General features: G+C 44.7%; 1 protein-coding gene across 1 annotated transcript; it reads right to left on the bottom strand.

Annotated features, from left to right (window-relative positions):
• Positions 1 to 4539: 4539 nt before the first annotated feature.
• LOC104505358 (melatonin receptor type 1C-like) lies at positions 4540 to 23439 on the bottom strand. The gene is made up of 3 exons (XM_010153857.1): positions 23252 to 23439; positions 22367 to 22470; positions 4540 to 5408 (listed from the first exon to the last, which is right to left on the bottom strand). Exons 1-3 carry the CDS (start codon positions 23437 to 23439, stop codon positions 4540 to 4542), a joined length of 1161 nt encoding a protein of 386 aa, XP_010152159.1.
• Positions 23440 to 25479: the final 2040 nt, after the last annotated feature.

Below are 25479 nucleotides of genomic sequence, written 5' to 3' on the forward strand. Positions count from 1 at the left end.
TCAAATAGGAAGTTCAAGTTGCAGTTACAACGACCCTCCATAATCCCATCATGCCCACTTCAGAAGTGGCACTGAGACTCCCCATCTTGGATACAGCAGTCCTCATCCTCACAAAGCTCCTCGATGGAGACCAAGTATGTGGCACCTGTCACTCTGCCTCCAGCCCAGGGGGAATCTCTCTGTCCCCAGTCCTCCCTACAACCCAAATGCCACCTCGTGCCCTGACCTCCAGCTGCCCTGGCTCCCACACCATCGCATTCACACCTTGGCTGTGCTTTCCCTCCCAGCTGCAATGCACTTTGTGGGGTAAGGAAACGGATGCGGCATAGTCTTTGCTTCCATAGCACCCAATGGATAGATGCGGACACAAGAAAGGCAAAGGGCCTTGGAGGGACACACGGCAATGAGACCGTTGGCCGTATGGAGGAAGTTTCTTCCCTGATGAGTGAGGCTGTAGTGCATCAGGCAGCTGTCTCACGGGCAGGTGGAAGAAAAACACGTAAATCCAAGGAGATGTCCCAGATGTACATTCTCTTCCAGGTTTGAGCTGGGCAGCTGCGGTTCACCTGAACTCAATTATATTTGTCAATTCAATCTGCTTCCTGGGAGTCACCAAACCCAAGCTGTTGTTCCAAATATTTATTAAAAAATAAATGCAAGTGGGGAAAAAAAATCAGTAAGTAGTCCAATGGCAGATTTATTACAGTTTTATCAGGTAAAAGGAATGAATCTACTTTATGAACAAAAATAGGGAAGTATATTGAAGGGTTTTTAACCAAATTATAAAATGGAAATGGCATATACAATGCATATTTATATATAAATATATTGGTTACATTCTTCTTAAATATATTAAACTACATTCATTGGCAACATCCAAAAATATTTCTTTGTGGCAAGAGATTGATCTCCCTCTGCAGCAATACGGCCTCTCCCTAGATCTATGTCCACTCTGACAATTTTAGAGTTTGGGGCTAGAATAGGCATTCAACACCAACAGGTCAAATCCAGAGCAAGTGATTTAAAACCAGTTTAAAGGAGATCTCAGTGTTATTTCTGAGACTTAAGGCCAGGTACACACCAGGTGGAATTGGCAGAGCATGGTTTAAGCTGTAGATCTCCATGAAAGCTCAATTTTGGATTAAAGCCAGTTTCCCACAAGGAAACTCTGACAGTGCTCAGGATTCCCAGTGTAAGACACATTTCGCTTTTTCTGTAAACAAATGTTAACAAAATAAACTCTCTGTACCCTGTTAACCATTTCTTAACATAAAAATAAGGAGCTGCTTGGGCAGTCTTAAAATAAATCAGTATAAAAATCTATCCTATCCTAAGCATTGTCTCTGTATCAAAGTGCTAGAAATGGCACAGTGGTTTCTGTTTGAAGCCACGTTCCCTGCTTTTCGTGTTTCATATTGCAAACCTCAGCTCCAGCAGGACTGAGCTCAGGACTCCAACCACGGCAGCCGAATCATTCCAGCTCCAGGCTCATTCTTGGGCAGCCCTGACTTATACTGGGACACCCAAAGCACTTCTGAACGGGTCCTGCTAGGGCAAGCTCTCCATGCTGTTAGATGAACGGCACCCATCGCAGACCCATCCCCACCCCACAGGGTGGTGGCAGGGTCTGCATGTGCAGGGAGCTGCTCAGGACCCACCGCAGCACAGGAGGTACTTAGCCTGTCCCCTGCAAAGACCTGGGCAGGAGTCAGGCTCAGAGCCAACAGCCGATGAGCAGATCCCCCTATCATTTTGCATAGCTCCATGCTGTTAGATGAACGGCACCCATCGCAGACCCATCCCCACCCCACAGGGTGGTGGCAGGGTCTGCATGTGCAGGGAGCTGCTCAGGACCCACCGCAGCACAGGAGGTACTTAGCCTGTCCCCTGCAAAGACCTGGGCAGGAGTCAGGCTCAGAGCCAACAGCCGATGAGCAGATCCCCCTATCATTTTGCATAGTTTGGTATCATGCTCCTGCCACTCCCCTTCCTACCAGGTGCTAGCAAAGACTCCCACAGCTTGCCTGTTTGGGACTTCTTTGGCTTATTTGGTTTGGTTCAAATGCTGGCTGGCTGTTACTTTGGAGCCTGAATAAGAAATAGTGCAAATACAAGCTTAAGGAAAAAAAAAAATACCACGTCGCGTTCACTGAACACTCAGTTAAAACAACAAGGATCCATAGGATGAAACCCCAGCTGTGGGGCATTTGAGATATTTGGCAAACCTGTACAAGATTCTTCATGATTGTCTTAAAGGAGTATATTTGGCTTGGCGCTAGATGCTTAAAATTATTTCCTAATTTTATTTTTCCTATGTCTAACTAACACTGTTGTGGCTAATTGCAAAGAACTTTGAAGAGAAGTCACGGAACACGCGACATCTCCTTGGTGCGGCGGGACAAACACTCCCTGTGGTTATGAATTCCTCGGTGCTTTTCATATCCAAGTTTGACTCAAAATTATTTTGTTTGCATGGAATGGTGTGAATTCATCCAGACTGGTTTTGCTGGAAGGGAAACGGGCTGCATTATATCTGAGGGTCAAGATACCTTTATTTGGCCATGCTCAGGCAGATTAAGAGGCCAAAACAGAACTCAGTTTGATTCCTATTATGGGAGGCTGGCTGCGGTGCGCTTCAAAACAATAATCATCTGAAGTGGCTGAGATGTTCAAGTTTGAAACATCACAAAGTGCCAGGGTGCCCCATAAATGCAGAGCCTGCCCTTGCATTGCAGCAACCTTCGCCACGGGGCACACTGCAGTTCTCCCTGAACCCATGCGCTGTGCAATGCTTCTTGGCCCACTTCATAAAGGGGCTTATTATTCTCTCAGTTCCTCTTCCCCCCAGAAATCAGCAGAAGGGAAATTCAGCAACAAGTTGCTTTCAGCAAGCGATGCACAAATGGCTTTCTAACTTTACTAAGGATTAGGGACTTAACCTGCCCAGGGTTTTTGTAAATCCTACGTACCTCCATCTCTAGGCACCGACATGCTATGGCAAAGTCTGGTTCTGTGTCTCAGGGTTCAGCCCTGGAAACTAGTCCTGCTTTGACTGTGATCAAAGAGAGAAGGCTGCACTCTGATCAGGAGCAGGGCTGACTGCCGTCCTCGTTAGACCCACGAGGCTCAGACCTGCTCCTCTCCATCGCACAGCTCCCACCGTGCCCCTCAGCACACCAGCATCAAGCCAGGTTTGCTAGCTTGAAGGCAGAGTTGCACCAGGGGAGTTTTACCTGTTGATTTTTATGGAACTGTTTCAAAGCAGGATGCATACATTTAAAACAATAAGGAGATGAATTCACAGTGAAGCTAAGAAAAAAAGAGAAGTCATATTTACAGACAGCTGCCCGTCACCCCACACACACCATTAAAGAATCAGCATTGTGTGCTTGTTTGTAATGTGATACAGTCCTTCCCAGCACTTCAGGACATTGTTTCCAGTGACAAAGAGAGTTCAGGCTTTAACTAAGAACTGGTACATGAATATATTTCAGCGTCTTCCCTCTCTCAGCTCCATGAATTAGTTACAGCTTTGTACATGAATAAAATGGAAAAAAAAATCTCCGTTTTTTTTTTCCTCCATCAAATTCATGTTATGTGGTGGGCAAAAGGAGAGATTTTTGAAACAAACACTTCCCCTTCTCCCTTTGTCTGCAAGTCTAAGTATTACTGGAACTTAAAAGCCAGCACCTGCATTAAACAAGTGGGAATCTGCTATGTTCACCTCTTTTTTTTATGATGTTCATGTAGCAGGGACTTCTGATAGACGTTTGGAATGAATGCTGGCCATGACAGGATACTGCCTAAATTAGAATCAGGCTCCAAGTATCTTCCTGCAATTAGATTATGTCATCTGTTATACTCTTACTCATGGCCTGGGAAGGAGAGTGCAAGGGTACTTAATATCTGTAGATATTCAATTAAAATGAGTGCGTCAGACATTCACTAGGTCTGGCTTTTACCTGCCTCACATCTAGCCCAGGCTACTTTCTAAACCTTAAAAGAAAAGGAAAACAAGTGCACACGCAGTAGAAGCCATCATGGCCATATGTATGCCTGTTGGCTAATACTATTACCTAGTTGAAAAGGTAAAAAGTCATGCAGTTTAACACTTTGTTTGCTATAGTTTGGGTTATATTAATGCTAAAAAAATAGAATTCAGAGGGAGGGGAGAAAGTCTCGTAATACATGACTATTCCGCTGGCTCTTGAAGGTTACATTTCAAGCATAACTGCATTTCTCCATGCAATCTGAACGCTTCCCTTTTCAAGGGTATTGGCATGCTTGTGTCAAAAGCAACCAAACCTATTAATCAGGCACACAGTGAAAGATGGCATATGGAAAGAAAAAAAGTAAAGATCAGTCATTTCCATTCTGAAAATCCATACTCAAAGCCTTGATGAAGGCTAAGCATGAAAGGTAGCAGATTCCTTCCTTGCATGAGGGGCCCAGCAACACCAGCTGTGAAATGCACACACAGAAAGGCTCTTATATATTATATACACAACGGTAATCCAGAATAAATAGTACTAGTCTGGCTCATAAATGTATTTCAGCTTGGTTGTTGTTGTTTGTTACAGCTGGAGATGGCTTGCTTTTCATCCCTTCTGTGCCTCCCTTGGACACATCAATGAACAGCAACCTGGGAGTCCGGAGTGTCAGCAGTATCCTTTTGTACTCCTTCCGGAAATTCTGGTTAAGAAGCCCGTAGATCACAGCATTGAGGCAGCTGTTAAAATAGGCCATAAAATAGCTCAGGATGAAAAGCCATTCTGGAATGTGTGGCTGCACTTTTGAAGGATTAATTGAAACAGCAAGGCCAATAAAGTTTAACGGTCCCCAGCACACAGCAAAAAGGACAAAAACCACAAACATAGTCAAGAAATTCCGGATATCAGCTGCCCTGAGCTTCTGCTTACAGTCTTGTCTCACCCGGTGTTTGACTTGTATCACCAAAATCCAGATCCGTAGGTAGCAAAACGTCACGATGGAGAGTGGGACGATAAAGTGAACCACCACCACTGTGATGGTGTATGATGTACTCACCGTCTGGGCAAAGGTGCAGGAGTAAATCCGGGGGTCATACTGCAAGGAGCCAACAAAGAAGTTTGGCACAATTGCCACCACCGTGAGTGTCCAGGTCAGGCAGAGATAGCAGCAGGTGTTCTTCAGATTGAAGAGCTTATCATACCGAAGGCTGTGGCAGATGTAGCAGTAGCGGTTGATTGCGATCGCTGTGATGTTGAAAATGGATCCGATGACACTTAAGCCCATCAGGAACCCGCTTATCTGGCAGTGAACATTTCCCATGGTCCATCCATTATGGAAAATGGCACTCAGGATCAGAGGGTATGGATAAACCGCAACTACGAGGTCTGCAACAGACAAACTGACGACAAAGATGTTGCCTACAAAAAAGGGGAAGAGAGTGTGAGAGGTTAGTGTAGGTCCAGATACACAAATTGCATCTCAGAACTCTTCTTTAGGTCTAACTCTTCTCACAGGCTTCACTCGACCCTCCATTTGGAATTTGAAACCCTAGAAAATAAGACTTTGCTCTACTAGTGACAGCAATGGAGAGAAACTAGGCATGATTAACCTGCATATTCCTTCTTAAGAAAATTCTAAACTGGAAGCATTACCCTTAACCCAGCTATGCCCATGGGTCAGATTCCCACAAGTTCCTTTAAGTTGTGTAGGAGAGCATTTTGCTCTCCTTCTTAATCAGTCAGCACAGCTGTAATCACCAGGCAGCCACCTAGCATTTGCTGTCCTGCAGATAACTTCATTCCTTTAAATACTATATAGAACACAATATTTTCTATAACATCACATAGTGACAATTTACATAAGCTCTGTCTATCATGAACCAAAGAATTGGGGCAGGCAGGTTAAGTTTTCAGTAGTTTATTCATTGCACTGACAGCAGTTGCAAGGGAAAGGTCTTTTTTGGTCTTTTGCATGTGAACAGGTATATTTTCAAGAAAATTTCTGCAGTGTTCAGACTTCCAGGAGCCATGGTGCAGCCAGCCTTTACGTGTTTGTCTTACTTAGTATGTTTTCCTGTTCCTTTAATATTAAAGTTGTCTAATGCAACATGGAAGGTCAGTCACTCCTACACTGTCTGGGCCTGGGAAAGGAATATGATTAATAAGTTGCTGTCAGCCATCCCTGCAGAATATATGCTGCAGGTTGTTCATTTAGGCTCTAAAACAGAGAGAGTTGAGAGTCTGTGCAAATACAAAATAATTTAAGCCTTGCTGGACTGAAAATGGCACATTGTGTGGGACAAAACCTGTCAACTCCACCGTGTGGAGCCGCCTCCAATGACCTGGGCGACCAGTGACTTCCTAACAGCAGTTACTGCTCATTTTATGAGATTGGTGTATTTTTAGGTAGGCAAAAAGCCTTTCTGTTCAGTTTGCCAGTCAGAGTAGAGGAGTGCATTAAGAAAGGGACCTTGAGGTCTTTTGGGAAGTGGTGTAACTGCAGGGCCAGCTATAATGTTGAAAACGATACCTGCCAATATTCAGCTTTTTGATGAATAGACAGATTGCAATTTCAGAAACTCCCCATTGCAGTCAGAGGGCAGCACACTAGAAAAAGTAGTTGTTTTTACTAATTCTACTACCTTCAGGTATATCTGCAGTGGCAGAAAGGAAAATATTAGTAGAGTACCAGTACAGGCTCTGTTTAACACATTTAAGGTGTCAACACCTATGCCCTTATGTGTTACAGGCAACATCCCCACCGACTGATCACACCTGCACCTTCTCTTCAAACCCTCATATCCTGCTGTCTGCCAGATTATACGGGGAAAAAAAAAAAACCACCCAAAACCAACCAAACAAACAAAACTCAAAATAAATCTTTTTCTGTAGTACCTATGAAAGGCATCTCTGAGATATCAGTTCAGCTAGGTCACTGGCTTCAGAATTCGGAAAACAGACCCAAAGGCTGGCAGAAATCACGGCCGCAGCTCATTGCTATATTTGTTGCCAACAAAAACTATCAGGACAAGTCAACAGTTCAAATCAGGCAGCAAAGTCCACTTCACGCTGACTGGAAAACAGTCCAGACTTGAGTATAGCCGAGGGCAGTGTGGAGCGGAGACAGCTGACACAAAGCGTCATTTAAAAATAAATATTAGCAGGGGTCATATGAAGTGCTGAAATCTTTTTAGAGAGAGATTTCACATGCACTGGTTCACCACAGCACACAACTTCTGCGGCTGTTGTGCCACAGTGCTGCTTTTTTGCCAATCTAATATCTTATCTAGAGCTTTTTAAAATGCAGTCACTGAACCTGGTCCACATATAATTAACTCTACTTGTGCCCGCTGCCAAGGGCAGAACCACCTCTGGTCAGGCTTAGTGCTCACACAGGCACCCTAGAGAGGGAAAGCTTTTCTGCAGCAAAACTTTTATTCATTCAATCAAAAATATGCACTTCAACAAAAAGCAAAATGTGTCCCCAGCACCAGAATTTCCTTTTGGAAAGGTTGTCCAAAACAATTTTCAGGACAAAAAAAAACCAGAGACAGAGAGGTATCAGAAACCCCGTTTAGGAGACTTCCAGAGGATGGTGGAAAGAGTCTCCACTGATGGGACCACAACCCTCCTTCTTCACTGGACCTGTCCCACCTCGATATATACCTTTATATATCCAAGCGGTTGGAGAGCAAGCCTCTGCACTTGCTGGGAATGAGAGACAGCCACATTCACAATCCAGTTCTGAATCAGGAAAAGCAGAACGAAGCTGGATATCCTCTATTTAAGATGGCACAACAGTGGATTTAATCCAAAGCTTAGCAAAATCACAGGGAAAATTATTATCCTCAGATCACTGCCAGCTGCTGGGAGAAATGAGCAGTCCCTGTCAGTCGCTCTTCTCCAACTTGCATAGTTGGGAGGAAATAAAAACATAGGGGGAAAAATCTATTACAATAATATTCACAGGATGGACTTAGTAGTTTGGATTGAATCCAAGAGCAGTGTTTTGTGTGTATTATATTGACACCACTTCATTGCGTGTTGCTCTGGCAGAGAGAAAATGCAACGGTTTTATCAAGACAAGAATAATCTCCTCCTTTACTTGGAGAGTAAACCTGCCATCCTCTGCTCTGTGCTTTCACCCTGCAGTCTTGGCTCTCCTACTAGCTAGAAGGGCTATTGCCCCAGCAGGTCGTCAGGTCCCTGGAAATAAGGCCAGGAAGGTTCTCTCAAGACCTTTTCACAGAAACAAACCCATCTTCCGTTTTACTTGGCAATGTGGCCGACTTCATATTTTTCTTCTGGAGAGAAAAACATGAAGGTCAGACCCATATAACAGCCACTTGCCAGTCAGTCCTGAAAATCAGTGCATTTTTAATGGCTGAGTACTGAAAAGAGGGGGCACACTGCATGCCTCCAAAACAGAACACGCCCTTCAAAGTATGGCAACTGGCTTTTGGCTAATTATTAAAATCAGAGCAGCGTTAAACATTGCTTCAGCCTCGCAATCCCTGGTTTGCTATGAGACCACCGTGCGCTGGGCCCTGCGGCCAAAAGCTCGTGTTCTTGTCTTCTGTAGGACGAGATCGGAACCTCGCTCCCAAAAAACACTGCAGAATGGGAAGCTATCTAATGTGTGGCTTTTAGGGAAAGTAAAGAGCAGTCTCCTGCCAATAATCTTCACTACTGTAGTTTTTTACATTTTTCCACTGTAAAACAAAGGAGTCCTGCCCATAAATAATACCAGCAGGACTTTATCTTAATTTATCTGCATCTGTGACACTATTTCCAAATGTCTCTTTTTCTGTTTGTTGGCATGTGACTGTATTTCCTTATTAGCTTTCACATTTTCCATTCTGTTTTTAACTTCCACTTAGTATAAACTGGCTCATGTGCCACTGTGCTCTATCCCTCAGTTATGGAGTCATTCATGAAGAAGCATGAATGGTGGAGAAAGGCCTGTCTGTCACAAGCACACCAGTAATACAGACCTGGCCACCTTACATAAGGTGCTTATGTCTGTCACAAGCATACCAGTAATACAGACCTGGCCACCTTTTCAGAGAAACTTGAAATCTTTTTTATATTAGAGAGCTCAATACAAAGCTATAGATTATAGAGGTATGAGACACTGACATCCACAAATTGTTTGGAAAAAATAAAAACCACAAAACAACCTGAAGTCAAGCAGCAGAGCAGATTATAAGCATGTGCAAGCAATACAAAAGGGAATCTGCCCAAGAACATCTTCTGACCTAATACTCCTGCCTTTGATCTCCCCTCCTCCCTCCTATATTCCTGCTTCTGCTCACTCCAACAGCCTGCTCCTGTATTCCAGCAGTTCCCTGACCCTGCCTCTCATTTTGCCTGGAATATCCAACAACACAGGTTATCTGAGGACTTAATGTCAAGTCCTGGTGCTAAGAAACGTGGAAATACCATAATGAGTTCTGCAAATCAATAAACCACATACGCAAAGGTCTTCAATGGCAGGCTGCCTGAACAGCACCTGACTTCCATACAAAAAGACATCATTCTTCTTCAGAGATTAACTGAGCATCGCTGTACAAACACAAGGGTCATTGGCCCTGCCTGCCTGCCTGGAAATCCCTCGTGCACAAGCTCCACTTGCAGAGATCAAGCTTCTCCCTGCTGTTCCCACACAGCAGCTGTGGGCTGTCCTTTAGTACATGGGCTGTATTTTACGTACCCTGAACCTAGAAGTGGGGTTCAAAGAGGGAGGCGGGTGTGTGTGTGTAAAATATTTTTCTGAAAATTGGCTATTTATCTCAAAATGTCCGAAGAAAGCACCCAAAACTCTTGTTCTCTGCTATCCCTATAAAGCTCTCTTACACTCACATTCCTTGCTGAAATCATGGAATGGTTTGGGTTGCAAAGGACCTTAAAGATCATCAGGTTCCCCCCCCCTGCCACGGGGAGGGACCCCTTCCACTAGACCAGGCTGCTCAAAGCCTCATCCAGCCTGGCCTTGGACATTTCCAGGGATGGGGCATCCACAGCTTCTCTGGGCAACCTGTTCCAGTGCCTCACCACCCTCTCTGGGAAGAACTTCTTTCTGATGTTCAATCTAAATCTGTCCTCTTGCAGAGTTTAAGCCCCTAAACTAAGTTTAAGCCCCTTACCCCTTGTCCTGTCACTGCCTGCCCTTGTAAAGTCCCCCCCCCAGATTTCTTGTAGCCCCTTCAGGTACTGGGAGGTGCTGTAAGGTCTCCCCAGAGCCTTCTTGCCTGTCCCCATAGCAGAGATGCTCCAACTCTAAGCATCTTCGCAGCCTCCTCCGGACTCATTCCTACAGGTCCATATCCTTCTGATGTTGAGGGCCCCAGAGCTAGATTCAGAACTGCAGGTGGGGTCTCACGAGAGCAGAGTAGAGGGGGAGAACAGAACTGCTGGTCATGCTTCTTTTGATTACAGAACTGTTTGCTTCAGATTAACAAGATACAGATGCTCAGTGCAGCCTGAAGTTCCCACTGCTGTCTGTAAACCCAGTGCTGAAATTGGAATGTCCTGAGTGACAGGAGTTGCACCAAAGCAAAGAGACAGTTTTGCAGACCAACTTCTGCTCTCCTGGCAGAATCCAGCTCCAACTGATACGGAAGGAGGGCTTTGCTGTCTAGGCTGCCCCTTCCTGCCAACCTTGCAGGCATCCAAGTTGCTCGCAAATAGCCAGTGCCCAGTACAGCATTGTGAGACAAACAAAGCTCCATAAAACAGCCTCAAGGCCAGCAGGTGAGAAGCTGACCCACGAGCACGATGGACATGAGTGGCATCGGGCCTCACTGCATGACCAGTCCCCCAGCTGTCCCAACCTCTTCCCAGAAGTGAGAGCAGATCCTGGCATCCATCCAGCTGCAGCCAGAATAACTGCTGTAGAACAGCAGATACAAAAACCTATGTTGAGAAAAACATGCTAAGATACACAATTACATAATGCCAAAAGTTTATTGGGGTGACTGGTATGTTTGTGGTGACACCAAAGTATTTGTGGCTTATAATAAAAAGCATCTTAAACTTTATGTTTGTGCTTTCAGGTTTTATGAAAACCTCAGCAGACTCATGTCTACAAGGAGATAAACCAGAATTAAGACCCACATCCACCTCAGAGATATATGTAATAAGGTTCAGTAAACAATTAAACAGGCCATGCCTGTAAAGCAAGCCTCTGATGACCACTTACCGTAACCTAATACTCTCTATTTAACCTTCTGAAGCTTATGCTCACTGCAAAACAGAAACAAAATGTACTGTTTGCCCCGAGCAAAATGATAAAGTCATAAAAGCTTTATTCAGCATGCAACAAGACTCCTTATTAGCTTTGATAGTCTCCTTTTCTTGTTTGTTTTTACCTGCCACTCGCTGTGCATTGGCTTGTATTTCACTAACCTCCAGTCTGCAGACATGAAGCGTGCGCTCAGCTCTGCAAACTAAGTGGCAGTTCGTAGAAAACACTTTCAGACCAATTTTGTTCTTATTCGACAAAGATACCATTGAGCGTGCGCAATCACGCTGATCATATACTGCTGTAATTACTACTGTGGTGCTGGGGGATCCTGATCCTACAACCCTTCCTCTGCTAAGCATCTGTTACATCACAAACTCCAAGGGATCACTCTGGGGAGGACAGTGTTGGCCCCATCACAGAGCACCGAGAACCATCCTTCTCCAGGGGACTACGAACCACGTCAGTGCTCCATGCAAGCTCTTGGAGTCCGTGGCACCGTGGACGCTGCACACGCAGAAGCGAAACGGCACATGAGAAATTGTTAATTGTTAAATTGTCTCTTTTCGGCATTCTGGTAAGCACTGATGCATCTGGCACGCCTGTAAAACAGCCCAGCGTGTACTTACCCATTTGACAACTGGAAATGTTTGACAGGTGGGCACATGTGAAAATCAGAGAAACTCTTCCTGAGATCCAAGCAACAGGGGTGTGGCTGGGTGGGAAAATTGTTGTTCAATTCATTAATCCACATATTTTAATTGAGGGGTTTATTTGTGTATTTAGGAAGCCAGTCCAAAGAGGGGAAAAAAACAAAAGAAAGGGAAAAGCACTCAATCAATTATATGTTATCATTACTCCATCAGGATTCAGAGGGGGCTAAAGCGTGGTTTCCTGCAGTTAAACAGACAATGCAGTTGGGCTGCCAGCTGGTCTCAAATTCTGACTGTGCTGCATAAAATGATACAGAGGGTAATGAACAGACAGGACAGGAGGTATTGCCAGCCCACAGCATTTTTAGGATGTAAGGTTAGAGAACATGGAAATATCCAATTTAAGGACACCATGAAGGTCCTAGACAAAAGCAAAAAACTCCAGAATAATTTAACTTTTTCCTGGCAAAAGTCCTTTGAGGTCTCTCAGCACAACCACAAGAACAGCAGTATGCTCTGGGCTACCAACTGTTACCTGGTTTACTGGCAGTGTTCCCTACAGGAAAACTGGGCGCTTAGTGCTGCTCCCTGCCCTGTGCCAGCCCTGCATCCACGCAGGAGCAAGCCAAGGCAGAGTGGGAGGCAGTCTGCCAAGCGAACTCTCAGCTTTCTCCTGCACCCTTCCGTGACCAGACGTTTTGGCATTATTTTGGCATCATGACTGCAAGCTTCATTAGCAATCTCATTGGTACATCACCACGGTTCCGTGAAAGCTGCCTTTCCCTCTGGACCCGTGAGAAAGGCTTGCTTCCAGGAGGAGGAGAAAAACGTCAGAGTATCTACTGAAGTAGAAAGGACCAGCTCCACAGCACTTCAACTACATTTATTTTGTCATGTGCCATATATTATTTTGGCTGATGGTTAAAGAAAGGAATTGCTTACACTGCCAGGCAAAGGACTGAATTGCTGCATTTTAGACTTACTTTTAGGCCATGATCTTTTAACTGTATTGCTTTCAAAAACATATTTGAGCCAGACTTTCAGCTGCTCTAATTGAAGGCAGCAAAGGGCAATCATTTGCAGTGCTTACACCCCAGAGATTCATAACTTTCATTTGGCTAAGGCCAATTGGATTCCAAGTCATATCTGAGCTCAAATGTCTGTGGAAACAAGCTGGAAATTAGAGACCAGCCCTGCTTACGTGACTTCATATCTTGCTTTATCTCACTGAACATTACATTGGAAACAATGTAAAGGAGGTGATTTTCCCCTCGGTGTGACGCAGATGCTAGCTGGACATCCACTCTCAACTGAATAAACATTATTTTAATGATGTCTTCTTCTGGCCCTTTGAAAAGGGTGCAGAGCAGTTTCCCCATTTTCAGTGTTTCAGGTATTTTAATAACAAGAAGTAGTTTTCAGACCATCCCAGAGAAACAGTGTTTGAAAGCTTCCTCCACATTGATCCTAACACGTCCTGCTCAGCTTAAGCACACCGTTCCAAAAGGATGATCTGAAGTTAGGACAAGGAAAGGAGAAATTATGTATAGTTGATGTTTTACCTACCTCCAACAACTTTCAACCTTTTAAAAATAGCATTTTCTGTTCATTTATGTGTCTCTTAATTCCTTCTTCCTGTGTTTTCCTGGAAGTTCTGACCATTCACATGAGGGACAAACACAGTGCTGCAGTTTTCCTGGATTCCTAAATTCTTGTTAGTGTGATGTTTTTCCTAGTTGGATCTGTTAGTAATGGAGGGGGAATAAGTGGTGGTCTTGATTTGGCTCTTAATACCTACAAAAAATTGTTAAAACGTACCCTTCTGGTTATGCCCCAAACTCCTGTCTGTTACATCCATCAAACCCATAGCCTGCAGTAAGACTATGAGGCAGCAAGCCAATCACCCTAAAAACTTGGTTCCACTCTATCACTTCCAAATGCTTGTGGGAAAGATGGGCTCGGAAACACCTCCTGCCTTCACAGCACATCCCAGCAAGTGGAGATGGAGAGCAAGTATGGGAGGCAGGCAGCCCTTGAGGCCACCCTTCAATTTGCACCAAGAAGGGGAAGGCTCAGCGCTGTCGGTGCTGGTTGAGCCCGCACGGCACTGCCTGCAGTGTCTGGCTCTGCAAGGACAGCATGGCTGATGGCTACCTATTCCCTATTGCAGCTTCTTGTGGGAGACAGCAGGTCTCTGGGAAGAGTATAAACAAAACCTCTTGCAGCTGCAGGAGGGTGACTTCAGGTACCCAAACTCCCGCCCTGGCTACCAGTGCCACCCTCTGGATGCCAGCTGTTCACCCTCCTTTTCTGCCTGAAATCCCTGCGGAGTGGTACTGTGTGATTTTAAGCAGCTGCCTAATTCCCGACCACACTGAGTAGGGAGTGCAGGCTAATGCTCTTATGCCTACCCTCACATACTGGCCACATGAGCACAGAGGCAAGCTCTACCAGCCCACATTAACGCCAAGACCATTATTTATCAACTGGTTCGTAAAGTGCTCTGAAACAGGAAAGGCCCTATATAAACATAAATGTGAATTATTGCCAGCATCCATTGAAATGACAAACCGGCATCCATCCTCTCCCGGTCCTGGCAGCTGTACTGTCACCATTTGCCATCTGCTACTATTCTAAAAGAAAATCTGTGAACCAGGCTTAATAAACTTAATAATACTCTTTTGCTATTGGCGTTGGTCGAAGTGTGTTTCTGGTCTGGAAAGGAGATGTGTGCAAGCAAGCAACCGATTCCTAAGCAGCTGTCAGGCAGAGCACACAGTCAGATCTGAACACACACTGATTTTAGCAATAAAAATCATGTCTGATTGCCCTGGTGAGCCCTGCCAAACCAACACAGCTGAGCCCAGGAGCCGGCTCCTGCTCCTTGTGCATATATATCAGGACCATGCATCAGCACGGTTTGTTGATTAAACCTTAGTGACAGCACCAGTCACTACACCCATAGAGCTCCACTGCAAAGAGCAGATGTTACCCTGCCACAACTAACAGCTTGGTTTGGCCTCCCAGCCCTGAAATCCCAGGGATGAGTCTCTTTCCAGTCCCAGCCCTTTCTGCTTAGTTCGTGGGATGGGAGGCAGTATTTTTTCCTTGTAACTCTTCTGAATTGTATATGGAAACAATGAAGCTACTAAAAAAAAATAAATCACCAACCAAAATGTTTCTATCAGGGAAGGACGTTTAGTCTTTAACTCATTCTGGACCAAATATTATCCAGGTCTGCTACCTTTTCAGACTGTGGCTGGTCTGTTGGTTAAGCCTGAGGACAGATCAAAGAAGTTGTGTGAGGTAAGGACTGTCCAAAGGCAAAGAGGTGGAGGCTCAAAGCTTTCCTATGAAGACTTAAAGGTGCTGTTTAAAAGGCTGTTTGTGCACACACATAGGTTCACTTCTGGGCTGCATGAAATGCTGTAATACTAAATTCACGTGCCCTTTTCAAGATACACCCTGACATTCTTTTTAAAGATTCAGACTTGAAACGATGTAGTATTGTACAGCACCTGACTTCAGAAGCTGAACTTAGACTATAGGGAAAAGCTCAGTCTGGACACAGATCAGCACAACACAAAATGCTGCCGGAATCCAGTCTCACTTCCTAAGGGAGGCTCAGGACAGACCTCTAACACATACTGATCCTGGCATCAGTATCTCCTCTAGCACTCTGTCCAACAAGAGCAAGAGGCTAGCATAAAAATAAGCCAGTTGCCATAAAAAGAGAGAGGTCATTTTTAGGCAAAGAATGATCAATATATGAAATAACTAATCCTAAATCAATAATTAGAGGAATAGCAATGGAAGAGTGTGACTTATGCTGGCTACACACTCTAAGACACAGCAGCTGTGCTCTAAGCATCCTCAGCCCAGGAATGCTGAGATGGGCTTGTGTGCCCAGAGGAAGCTTATCCACTTTTCCCATTCTAAGTTAGGCTGTTTCCCTTCCCAGCAAATCTTGTCTCCTCAGGATCTTCATGAATTCCTGTTCTCCGCTGCCAAGACAGATTAGTCTGTGCCATACAGACTATTCAGCTGAAATTCCTTTCTCATCTGTTTTGGAGAGAGTGAACAAATGCCATTTCTTGCTAGAATCTGAGCTCACACAGGTAGTGCAAATCTGAAACAAAGCCAGTGCAAGAGCGCTTGTCGATCTGCTACCCCTGCAAGCAGTCTGGAAAGGAGGAAATTGAAGTTGTACCAGCCTGAACTTTTCTTACAGTATCACAGGTCAAATCTTAGGTTTATTAATTAAGAAAAACTGTCCTGCAAGCAGGCATCAAAGGCCAAAGAGAGGGGAATGCAGGGAAGGATGCAGGGAAGAGAGCCGTCATGCAGAGAGCTGCAGGATGCAGAATTTGCAGGGGAAAAGCAGACTTGCTCACAGGCAAATGAACACTACAGTCTGCCGTAACAGCTGCATTTAATGTGCCTTAACTGCTAAACCTGTCCTCACTGTAAATACACAGCATCCTCCTTTTCTTGCTATAAACAACACATTGAGTAGACGTGCTGCAAACATGGCTAGCAGGAGCTGGAGGGAAAGCAAGCCTGCTTCTCTCCATCTTTACCCTCCTCTTGCTGCTCTTAGATATCCTCCGGACTTAATATGCTTGGGGCTTTCTGTCTTAGGCACCAAGTTTGCATCCTGACACTCCGGATCTGATCAGGCAAAATCTGGAAGCCTTCCTCAACCAAAGCTGGCTTTCTAAAGTCCCTTGTCAGTTTGGGCTTGGGGTGAGGAATTCACTGGCCAAGCAAAGACCTTGCTGGCCATGACTTGGGGGCAGGGGCCAGCACACCCTGTGTTGATGGAGGTGTGCTGAGCACATACCAGATGTCTCAGAAATCGTCTTTTCACCCATCACTGTAACAAATCAGGTCATTTGTGCACATCTTTCCAGCACTGAAAACAGAGGGTCTTCTAGTTAAGTACCGAACTGAATAGAGGTTACCTAAATGAAGACTCGGGTGTTATTGTAGTAGCAGGGAGATAATCAGGGCAGGATTTTTATTCTGCTTCTGCACAGCAGTTTCCAGTAGAGTTAGGAAAAAGAAACATAATTGTGATTACATTTATCTCCAAGGTGACAGCCTCATTGTAGGCTACAGCATGGACCTGGTATGCCTTACAGTGCTGCACTGCAATTGATTGGCTTTCCTTCTGATGACCCTAATATATTTTTTTCAAACGTTTGGTGGCCAATGTCATAAACACAGGTTATGCCAAAAAACCACATGGGGTGTATCTAGTCCATAGAATTCCTTCCAGCCCACATTTTGTCTTCTCCTGTGGCCTCGCACTGGACCTGACAATGAAGCAGCCACTGTCACACTATGCACATGCAGTGAGGAAGAGACTGGAAGAGAAATGGTACCATGAGGGACAGAAAAGCAGCACATCTGGGGGGAGCTACTTACATTCCTGTGTCTAGTTAGTCCTCCAAAACCAGGATCCACCCCCATGGCAGGAAGAAAGGTTGAGCTACCTGAATTACTGTTCATCCAGCCTTCACATCTGCTAGGGAGTAGAAAGAAATACACCCAAGGTTTGACGGCTTTATCGCGACTGTGTGAACTGTGAGAGAAGTAGTGCATGTAAGCAGGAAACTAGAAAGCAAAAAAAAAAATCTATTCCAGACCTCCTGGTTCATTCACAACCATTTACCAATCCCATTGGAAATGGTGAGTTACTTTCACCTGGGAACACTACAGGGACTCTGATACAATTGCATCGGCAGAAGTCCAGTGCAAACAGTTGAAGTTGATTCAATAAGAATAATAATGATACTGGAAAAAATTACCTCAAAAAAACATGCCCTAAAGGACCTTTTCAATTTTCCCAGAAATGAGTCCAAAAAACAATGTTTCCCAGAACATCAGCAAAAACTTCACTCCAGATATTCCACAGGGCTTACAGGACTCATGTCAAGGCTGGGTAACAAGAAACAATCGATGATATGAGAAAGTCAGACTAGGGAGTCCCAAACGTATTGCTGGAAGGCATCTGCTTCTGCTTTTTTCATAATGACTTATGAAATTTAATCATCTTTGAGGTGCAATGTGTGGGTATATTAAAAGAGAAAAGATATTTCTGCAGTAAAGTCCACAGTAAACATGTTCCTACATGAGTCCGTGGGAACAAACAGTTCAAATGGGTGTGCTCTATCACTGATCTCAAAGGGAGTCTAACGGTGGCTAATATCCAACTGGCTCTAAGGAGAATAAGTTTTCATGGGACCACAACACCTAAATTACTGGAGGAACCTCCTGAAGTAAACAGTAATATGCACAGAAAAAGGGAGACCTTGCACTTGTGGATCATAACTGACGAGGCTGGCAGACACCTCTGCCATAGACAGATTCCAGCACAAGAGCATCGCTGGGTTCTGCTCTTACATAAACAGCATTCTGCCCTCAGCAAAAAAAAAAAAAAAACCCAAGCAGACAGAACAGATGATGCTGGAAAAAGGGACATCCATGTAAGTCAAAGAAACGCCTAAGCCTGAAATACCCCCGAGTCCTACTTTCTGTAGTGATAAGGACAGGCCTACTTTTAGAGTTGTATAATCACCATCAAGTGATGGTGTATTTAGTGTCCCCTTAAACTTCTCTCTCCCCCTTTCCCTTTTTATCTCTACTGAACCTTCCTCAGCAAGAAATAAATCACAGAGATTTCTTCTCTCTGAAACTACTTAGCATCCATACTGGGATAGTTCAGAGTGGTAACGTGTAACTTGAGCCTTATGACTCCCACTAGAGAGGGCTGCATGCAGCCCTTTAAACACTAACCCTGAGTGGAACTCCTAAGCCACTCCGTGGTTGGCGAGAGAGACTCTTCTCACCCCTTCAGTGCTTGTACAGCCAAGGGTATGACTACGAAATCCATCAGGGACAACACAGCTGTGAGGTCAGTTACCACCTCCCCTCAGGCACAGCATCTCCTCCTAAATATTACTGATAAGGAGCAGAATTTCTAGATTGACAATTCCCTTACTCAAATCCAAGCTGCCTTCCACCCCGCTCGCTACAAAACAAGGTTTTAGACATGCGCTGGTGGAACAAGCCCAGAAACGAATGATTCAACAGTACCTTAAGTCAGCATGAGACTCCCCATGGGTAGGGGCAAAATAGAGGAAGAGGCTTTTCACCCAGCCTTTTACTCCTGAAGTGGTGGAATTTCAACCAGTTTTAGAGGACACGCTTGCATTTGCCATCCTCTCCAAAGACAAGAGAAATGGTCAGGGTTCCTAAACTTCTAAAACAAAAAACTCACTCACTCTAAGAAATTTCTGAAAAGCACACTTCCCTGCTCCTTGACTTTCTTTATCTAACAGCAGCATTGTTTAAAGAGCTGTCATTCATTAAGCATAAGAGGTTACTTCCTGCCTCCTAGTCTCTTCATAATCATCTGTGACCTTCCATTTCCTCTCCTTAGTAGGATTCACCGGTACTTTTCATCTAATTGGTGAAATCCCATGTTGTTATGCCTCCCCAATTAAGTATTTTGTTTATCAACAAACTCCAAAGGAACAGAATATTTAAGGAGCTGCATCAGGAAGAAATGAAGCATGGGTTTAATACAGAGGCTTCTAGAGAGAAGCCCTTGTGTCCAAACACAGATGTCATACATCCACCCTGAAATCTTGCAGTATCACATACCATTTAACACACTGTCCTGAGAGAGGTTTGATTTGACAGGGTTAGAAAGGACAAGAATTTCTAGTCCTCGTCAGGAGTGTAACACATGTTTATCAAGGTAGACAACAAAAACTCACAGCATGTTGCCCATCTCCATCTTCACAGGGAACCCCTAGAGCAAGCTGTTAGAAACATAGGACAGGGACATCTAAGCGAGCTTACTGTGCACAGCAAAGAGCTTTGCAGAAATTCTGTCAAAAAATTTGCTTGGCACACTGCCGGAAGCGATGAGAGCTCCGCACGGTAATGAGAAACTGAGTGGAGTCCAGCTAACGCTCTCTGCTTTCTGAGTAGAGCTGGCAGCACGGCGTGATACAGCGTTTGTTTCCCTGTCAGGCATGTGAACACACCGATGTTGGTTGTACATTCAACTAGGCAGCTCAAGAACCCCCTCTGAGGGCAAGGAGGTCATCTCCAGTCTGCCTGGGCCACCCTTGCACAACGACGTGAGGATTTTAACAGACCCAAATAGCTCAGTCAAGGATGTGTACGTATTCTAAGGAATCCAGGGAGTTATTTGTAACATCAGAGCTGGAAGGAACCAGAATTTGCAGCTTCAGTAAGGGATTTACAGAAAATAACAGAGACTAGCTCTTGCAGCGAACTCTCCAGGCTGAACCACCCAAGAACCTCCCTGGGGGCACACCCTGCCCAGGCCATCACGTCACCCAGCTCTGGCTGTCACATCCCCCTGGGTCCAGGGTGGGGAAGACTCACCCCAAGGAGCATGGCCCACATCTGCAAATTCAGCAGCTGTAAGCGCCTTCATTTGGGAGCACAGTGGAGAAACGCACGGTGTTGACTGTACCGCCATGAAAAAAAAACCCGGAGCCAGCGCCAGAAACCAGCATCTCAGCACCAGGAATGCGGGGCGTGGAGTCTAACTGCTAATTAGGACAAGGCAGTAGCAGAGGGCAGAAGAGGGGAGGAGGTCAGTTTTGGTTCCCTCAGGACTTCAAAGTCTTTCCCAGATTCAGCTACATAACAGCCTTTAAAAGGAGAGCGATGGCTTCTTTCTTCTACGTTAGCAACAAAGCAGAAACTCTCATGCCAGCACTGTCTTCTGATAATAACTGTCCTTTTATCATCTATTCAGGAATAAAACTGTAACAAGGCAGATTTATATCAAATGACAAATAACAGCTGTGGGGAAAAAGAAAAAGTGTCGCACTTCATTGGAACTCTGTAAGACTCTGACAGCCAGAAACACACCACCGAAGTGGCAAATCCAGCAAAAAGACAAGACAGAACTCACAGCAGATGTTAAACCAAATGGGAACGTGTTAAAATTAAGGGCCATTTTCCCCCTTTCATATTTAGCCTCAAAACATCATGTAAAGAAACTCAACCTCTTATAAACACAGGCTGAGTCATTAGTGCAGGACTGACACGAGCCCCTTGCAAGGATTTCAGATTAAAAGGTAACCGTTAACACACAAGCAGCTCCTAAAACCTTATGAATATGTTAATCTGGTATCAGCTGCAACCCTCCAATATTAAAGTAATAAATCTTACCAGGATGAATTTTACCATTATTCACCTGGTGTTACAACATTCATTAAAAATATGCAAATATTTAACGTGGAGGATGCTGATGGGTCTGTAGCATCATTACCAATTCAGTCCTGGACCAGACCACACAATTCCTTCTTCCCAGAGAGGTCAAGGCCATACCTGCTCCCAAGTATCAGCACTCCCAAATTCTCCACACCACCAGGCGCTTGATCCACGAAGGCTGCTGGGATTGCCAGGAGAGAACAGGAATGCACAAGGCTTACACAAGTCACACCTGCTAGAAGTACCACAACAGCCACCGAGAAGTGCTCAGGACTGAAAAGCATCCAGCAAGCCAAGCTACAGATTTTGCCGGAAGGATGCTGATTCCAGAGGGACAGGATGATCCTGCTTCAATAAGGCCCAAAATAAACATTGAAGAACAAAATTAGTTAAGTACCTAACCCCAGATTATCCCACAGCGTGAGCGTGCAATGCTGTCAGGTATTGTTCTGCATTTCTTTAAAGGGCAGGAGGTGATAGCACTGGGTAATGCTGCATTTAATTAGTCAGAGCTGGTCTCATATTGGAGCACTGACTGTAGGGACAAAGGAGACCCACTTTTGTTTCGAGCAAGGACTTTCCCAGTTACTTGCCATGTAGCCTTGAGCAAAGCACTGCCTCTGCATGTTTTGGCTTCCTGCTCTGCCAGCAGAAGATCTGCCTTCCTTGCATTCACTGGTCTTTAAAGGTATAAGGGTGTTGTTCAGTGGAAGGCAGAAGAGAAATGAAAGTATTTCTGATGTGCTCACCTTTTGGCACGCAGGCACTTCTCCCAAACTGAACTGTGCAGAGCAGTCTCAGGAGTATGCAGTATGCAAAAACAATTGAAAGAAGCACAGCCCTATTTATCCATACTGGCATTCCCCTCAATCCTCTAAACCCAAAGGGGTTCAGGTGAGAAACACTGAACTGCAGCACATGCAAATGTAAATTCACTAGGCACATGCTTCCCGCTGAACTAGACTGAGCGTTACTCCACCATGGGACTAGAGGACATTTTGCTGCTAGAGGTGCTGTGACTGGAGCTGCTGGCACTAGAAAAGGACAGAGCTAGCTGGGTTAACAAGCATCACAGGGGATTCATAACAATAGTGGTCTGAAGCAGAAGAGCCCTTGACTAACTCTTAACTTGGACTGCTGCACCCAGCAGTTATCCTGCAACTTCCACTTGACTTGGAATTCTTTCATGCTCTAAGCTGGATGCAATTGGATACGGTCATGGTCCATTCCTGGACTGTCAACGCATCCGTCCTTGCAGCCTGTGTCAGTCCGCAAAGCGGCTGAAGATCTCTTCCAGAGAAACCTCACCAGCTGATTTCTGGGGGATAATTGGAGAAGTCCATTGTAAATCACACTGCACGAGAACAAACACACTGTTGTCCTTCTGGCAGAGGGCAGAAGCTGCCTATGGACTCACAGGTCAGCATCTGAGAAAACAGTGATGCGGCTCATGGGTAAACTATGAGTGTTGTTTAATTTATGCCTGTTTTGGAACAGAGGTGGTCACATACAGCCTGCAGACAATATTCTCTTTGTAACTGGAGCCCAAAGCTGATTCCTTATTCCCAGAGACCATGGCCTCAGGAACTGAGGTCCAGCCTTGTTTCCCCTTCAGGCTCCTGCTGCTTGCACATGCCCCAGTGGGTCTCACTTAACAAAAAGCTCACACATACCTCTTGGCTTCCCAAAACTAAACACTTGCTCACATGCCAGGAAAAAGAGCTTTGCCATCTATGTACAACAGCGTGGCTTTGTAACCCTGGCCATAACAATAGCACTACGTCACAGCCAAGAAGACTGAGGCAGCTAAAACTACCAGCAACCATACAATCCGTTGCTATATGACGGCAATGTCTGCTCAGGAAAGGAACATGAGAAGGATATTGAAGTACTAGGAGCAAAAGCAATGACATTGTCATCAAAAGAACAAAATGCCTCCTAATACACATGCACAGTATAGCACACTGCTGGACCCTGTTCCCCGGGGCCAGCGTGGGAACATTTCAGCATGTGGGGCAGGGATTCTGAAGTGATGTGGCTCCGTGGAAGCGATACCTACTGAAGTGTCTATTATGTGTCTCCATGGAAGCGATACCTACTGAAGTGTCTGCGAAGAAGCCTTTGCACCAGGAGCAGCTACAGCTGCACTATGGACCTTGGCGTGGTCTTTGACAGGAATGCAGCTGTTGTCTTTACTCCACTTCATTGTTTGGGCTTCTTGGTCAGCACTTTCTGCACATTCCTCAGGTGGTTTGGCAATTATAGAAGACATGGCACTGCGACCCATCGTTATGACAAAGGGTACAAGTTTCTCAGGCTACCTGAAAGAAGGCATGGGCTGAAGCACATGCAGAGGCTGTTTTGGAATAACAGTGGCATTGACAACAATATCAGCTTCCAGCAAGTCAGCTCTGGTAGTGCCAGAATCACAAAAAACAGGGCAGTTGCCTTCCTCCTCAGGAGAAAGGGAAATAGCAAGAACAAAGATGCATACCTTGGAGACTCCAGGCCCAACAAGCTGTTCTCATGAGCTCAAGGTTCTACACCACCCTGAACCTCCACACAGTGCCCCTCACTGTCCCTCAGGAGGCCCTGTGTTGAGGTAGACATGGAAGTGCTGCTACAGCATTACTATATAAAACACAAATTACAAATATTCACAACACAGGGAGATGGCTCTCACAGTAAAAGGACCTATCAACAACAGCTGGATGTGAATACACTCTTCCCTCGTAGGTATAAACCTCAGAATGTCAGTCCTGTTTATCTCTACTTTTCACCCCAGTTTCCTGGAGAAATGAAGTGTGTCTGATCACACTGCCTGCTTTTACCCAGTAATTTTTGTCCCTGAAGGCAAACTTCATTCACATTTTACAGAAGATTGGATAATTCACTTGAAAAACCAGTTTCTGCACAATGGAAACTGGTCCCCACAGAACCAGGGTACTGTGAGTGATCGTACTCATTAAAAAAGGTATAGGGCGACCTCAAGTTTTCCAGGAAACTGAGTAATTCAGTTGTTACAAAACCACAGATGGGGATGAGTTTGAGTCAAGTTCATACTCACACAATGCAGAACCAGCTTATGGGAAAACTGGCTACATGAGACTCCAATCCTCCAATCAGTAGGAAACTAAAATGAAGAGAACAAAGGCTGGCAAGACAACTACAAGCAGGCCCACCTTGGAGACCAGGAACAGGTCTCCTGAGAGGTTAGCTCAAAGCTGACACTGAGTAATGCTAGACACATATGCATGTACAATTAATAAGAGACAACTTCTCCATTGCAGGTATGTTCTGCAGTAGACTACAATGATTAGGATCGCATATTCCCTGAAATTAAGTCCCATGAGTTTCCAAAGAAATGGTGCATTAGCAGAAGAAGAAAAAGTTGCCATGAAAAAGAAATAAAACTAAACTAAATCTGCTAAAAAAATGTTAAGAGGGCAGTAAGCCTAGTTCTAAGCAGAGCAACCACCATGTAATGCTGCACGATTGTCAGTTACCTAAATTGCTACCCAAGAAAAAAGAATAAATAAAAAAGGCAAGATAAAGAGGCTGAAGTGGTGTTTGCCAGCATAGATAAATCAGTTCACTAATGGATTTGATGCTGACTTAATCTTCTTACTTGGCAGTGTCCCGAAAAGCCTACTCTTTTTGCCCTCCCTTACCTAAATGAAATTAACCTATTCCAGAAAATTAAGAACAATTTATCAGGCCACTGAAGGCAGACTGCTTGCTGGATCTGGATCTGTGTTATTCTACCCAAGAAACAAGAGAAACTTTGTAATTTAAAAAACCTGAAAATGGGAGGATTGGCAAAGTATCGCATCTGGAGTCTCGCTGCCCTTTTCGTGCATGCTTTCTGGCTGCTCAGCACACAGGTTGTACAAACCACCCCTTGTTTGGAACAAGAATGTTTGGCTCCTGCTACACCACAGTTGGTTCTTTGGTACTTTAGAAAATATAACTTCCACTGCCATCAACCAAGAAGAAATTTCTGAATTAACAAAATGGGAGCAGAATATTTCACTGTGATTTCAAGGTCTTTTACTTTGTGGACAAAACTGAAGGGTTTTTTTCCAAGAAAGTTTTACATGGAAACCTTCTTTTCTGAAGACCCGAAGGCTGAGAAAGAGATTTTGGCTAAACAATTGGCTGGAGCCAGAATGTTGCATCAAAAAGAAATCCCTCCCAGGCAGAACTTCAGTTTGGTGCATCTTTCCTCTCAATCTTTGAGCTCTGCCTGCAGGAGATAGTAAAAATAAACAGTTATCTGTAATAATGTTGATTTTTAACCTTTTCATTCTTGGGAGATGAAGTAGGA

Source organism: Eurypyga helias, unplaced genomic scaffold (assembly GCF_000690775.1).
Source record: "Eurypyga helias isolate BGI_N326 unplaced genomic scaffold, ASM69077v1 scaffold3446, whole genome shotgun sequence".
Lineage (NCBI taxonomy): Eukaryota > Metazoa > Chordata > Aves > Eurypygiformes > Eurypygidae > Eurypyga > Eurypyga helias.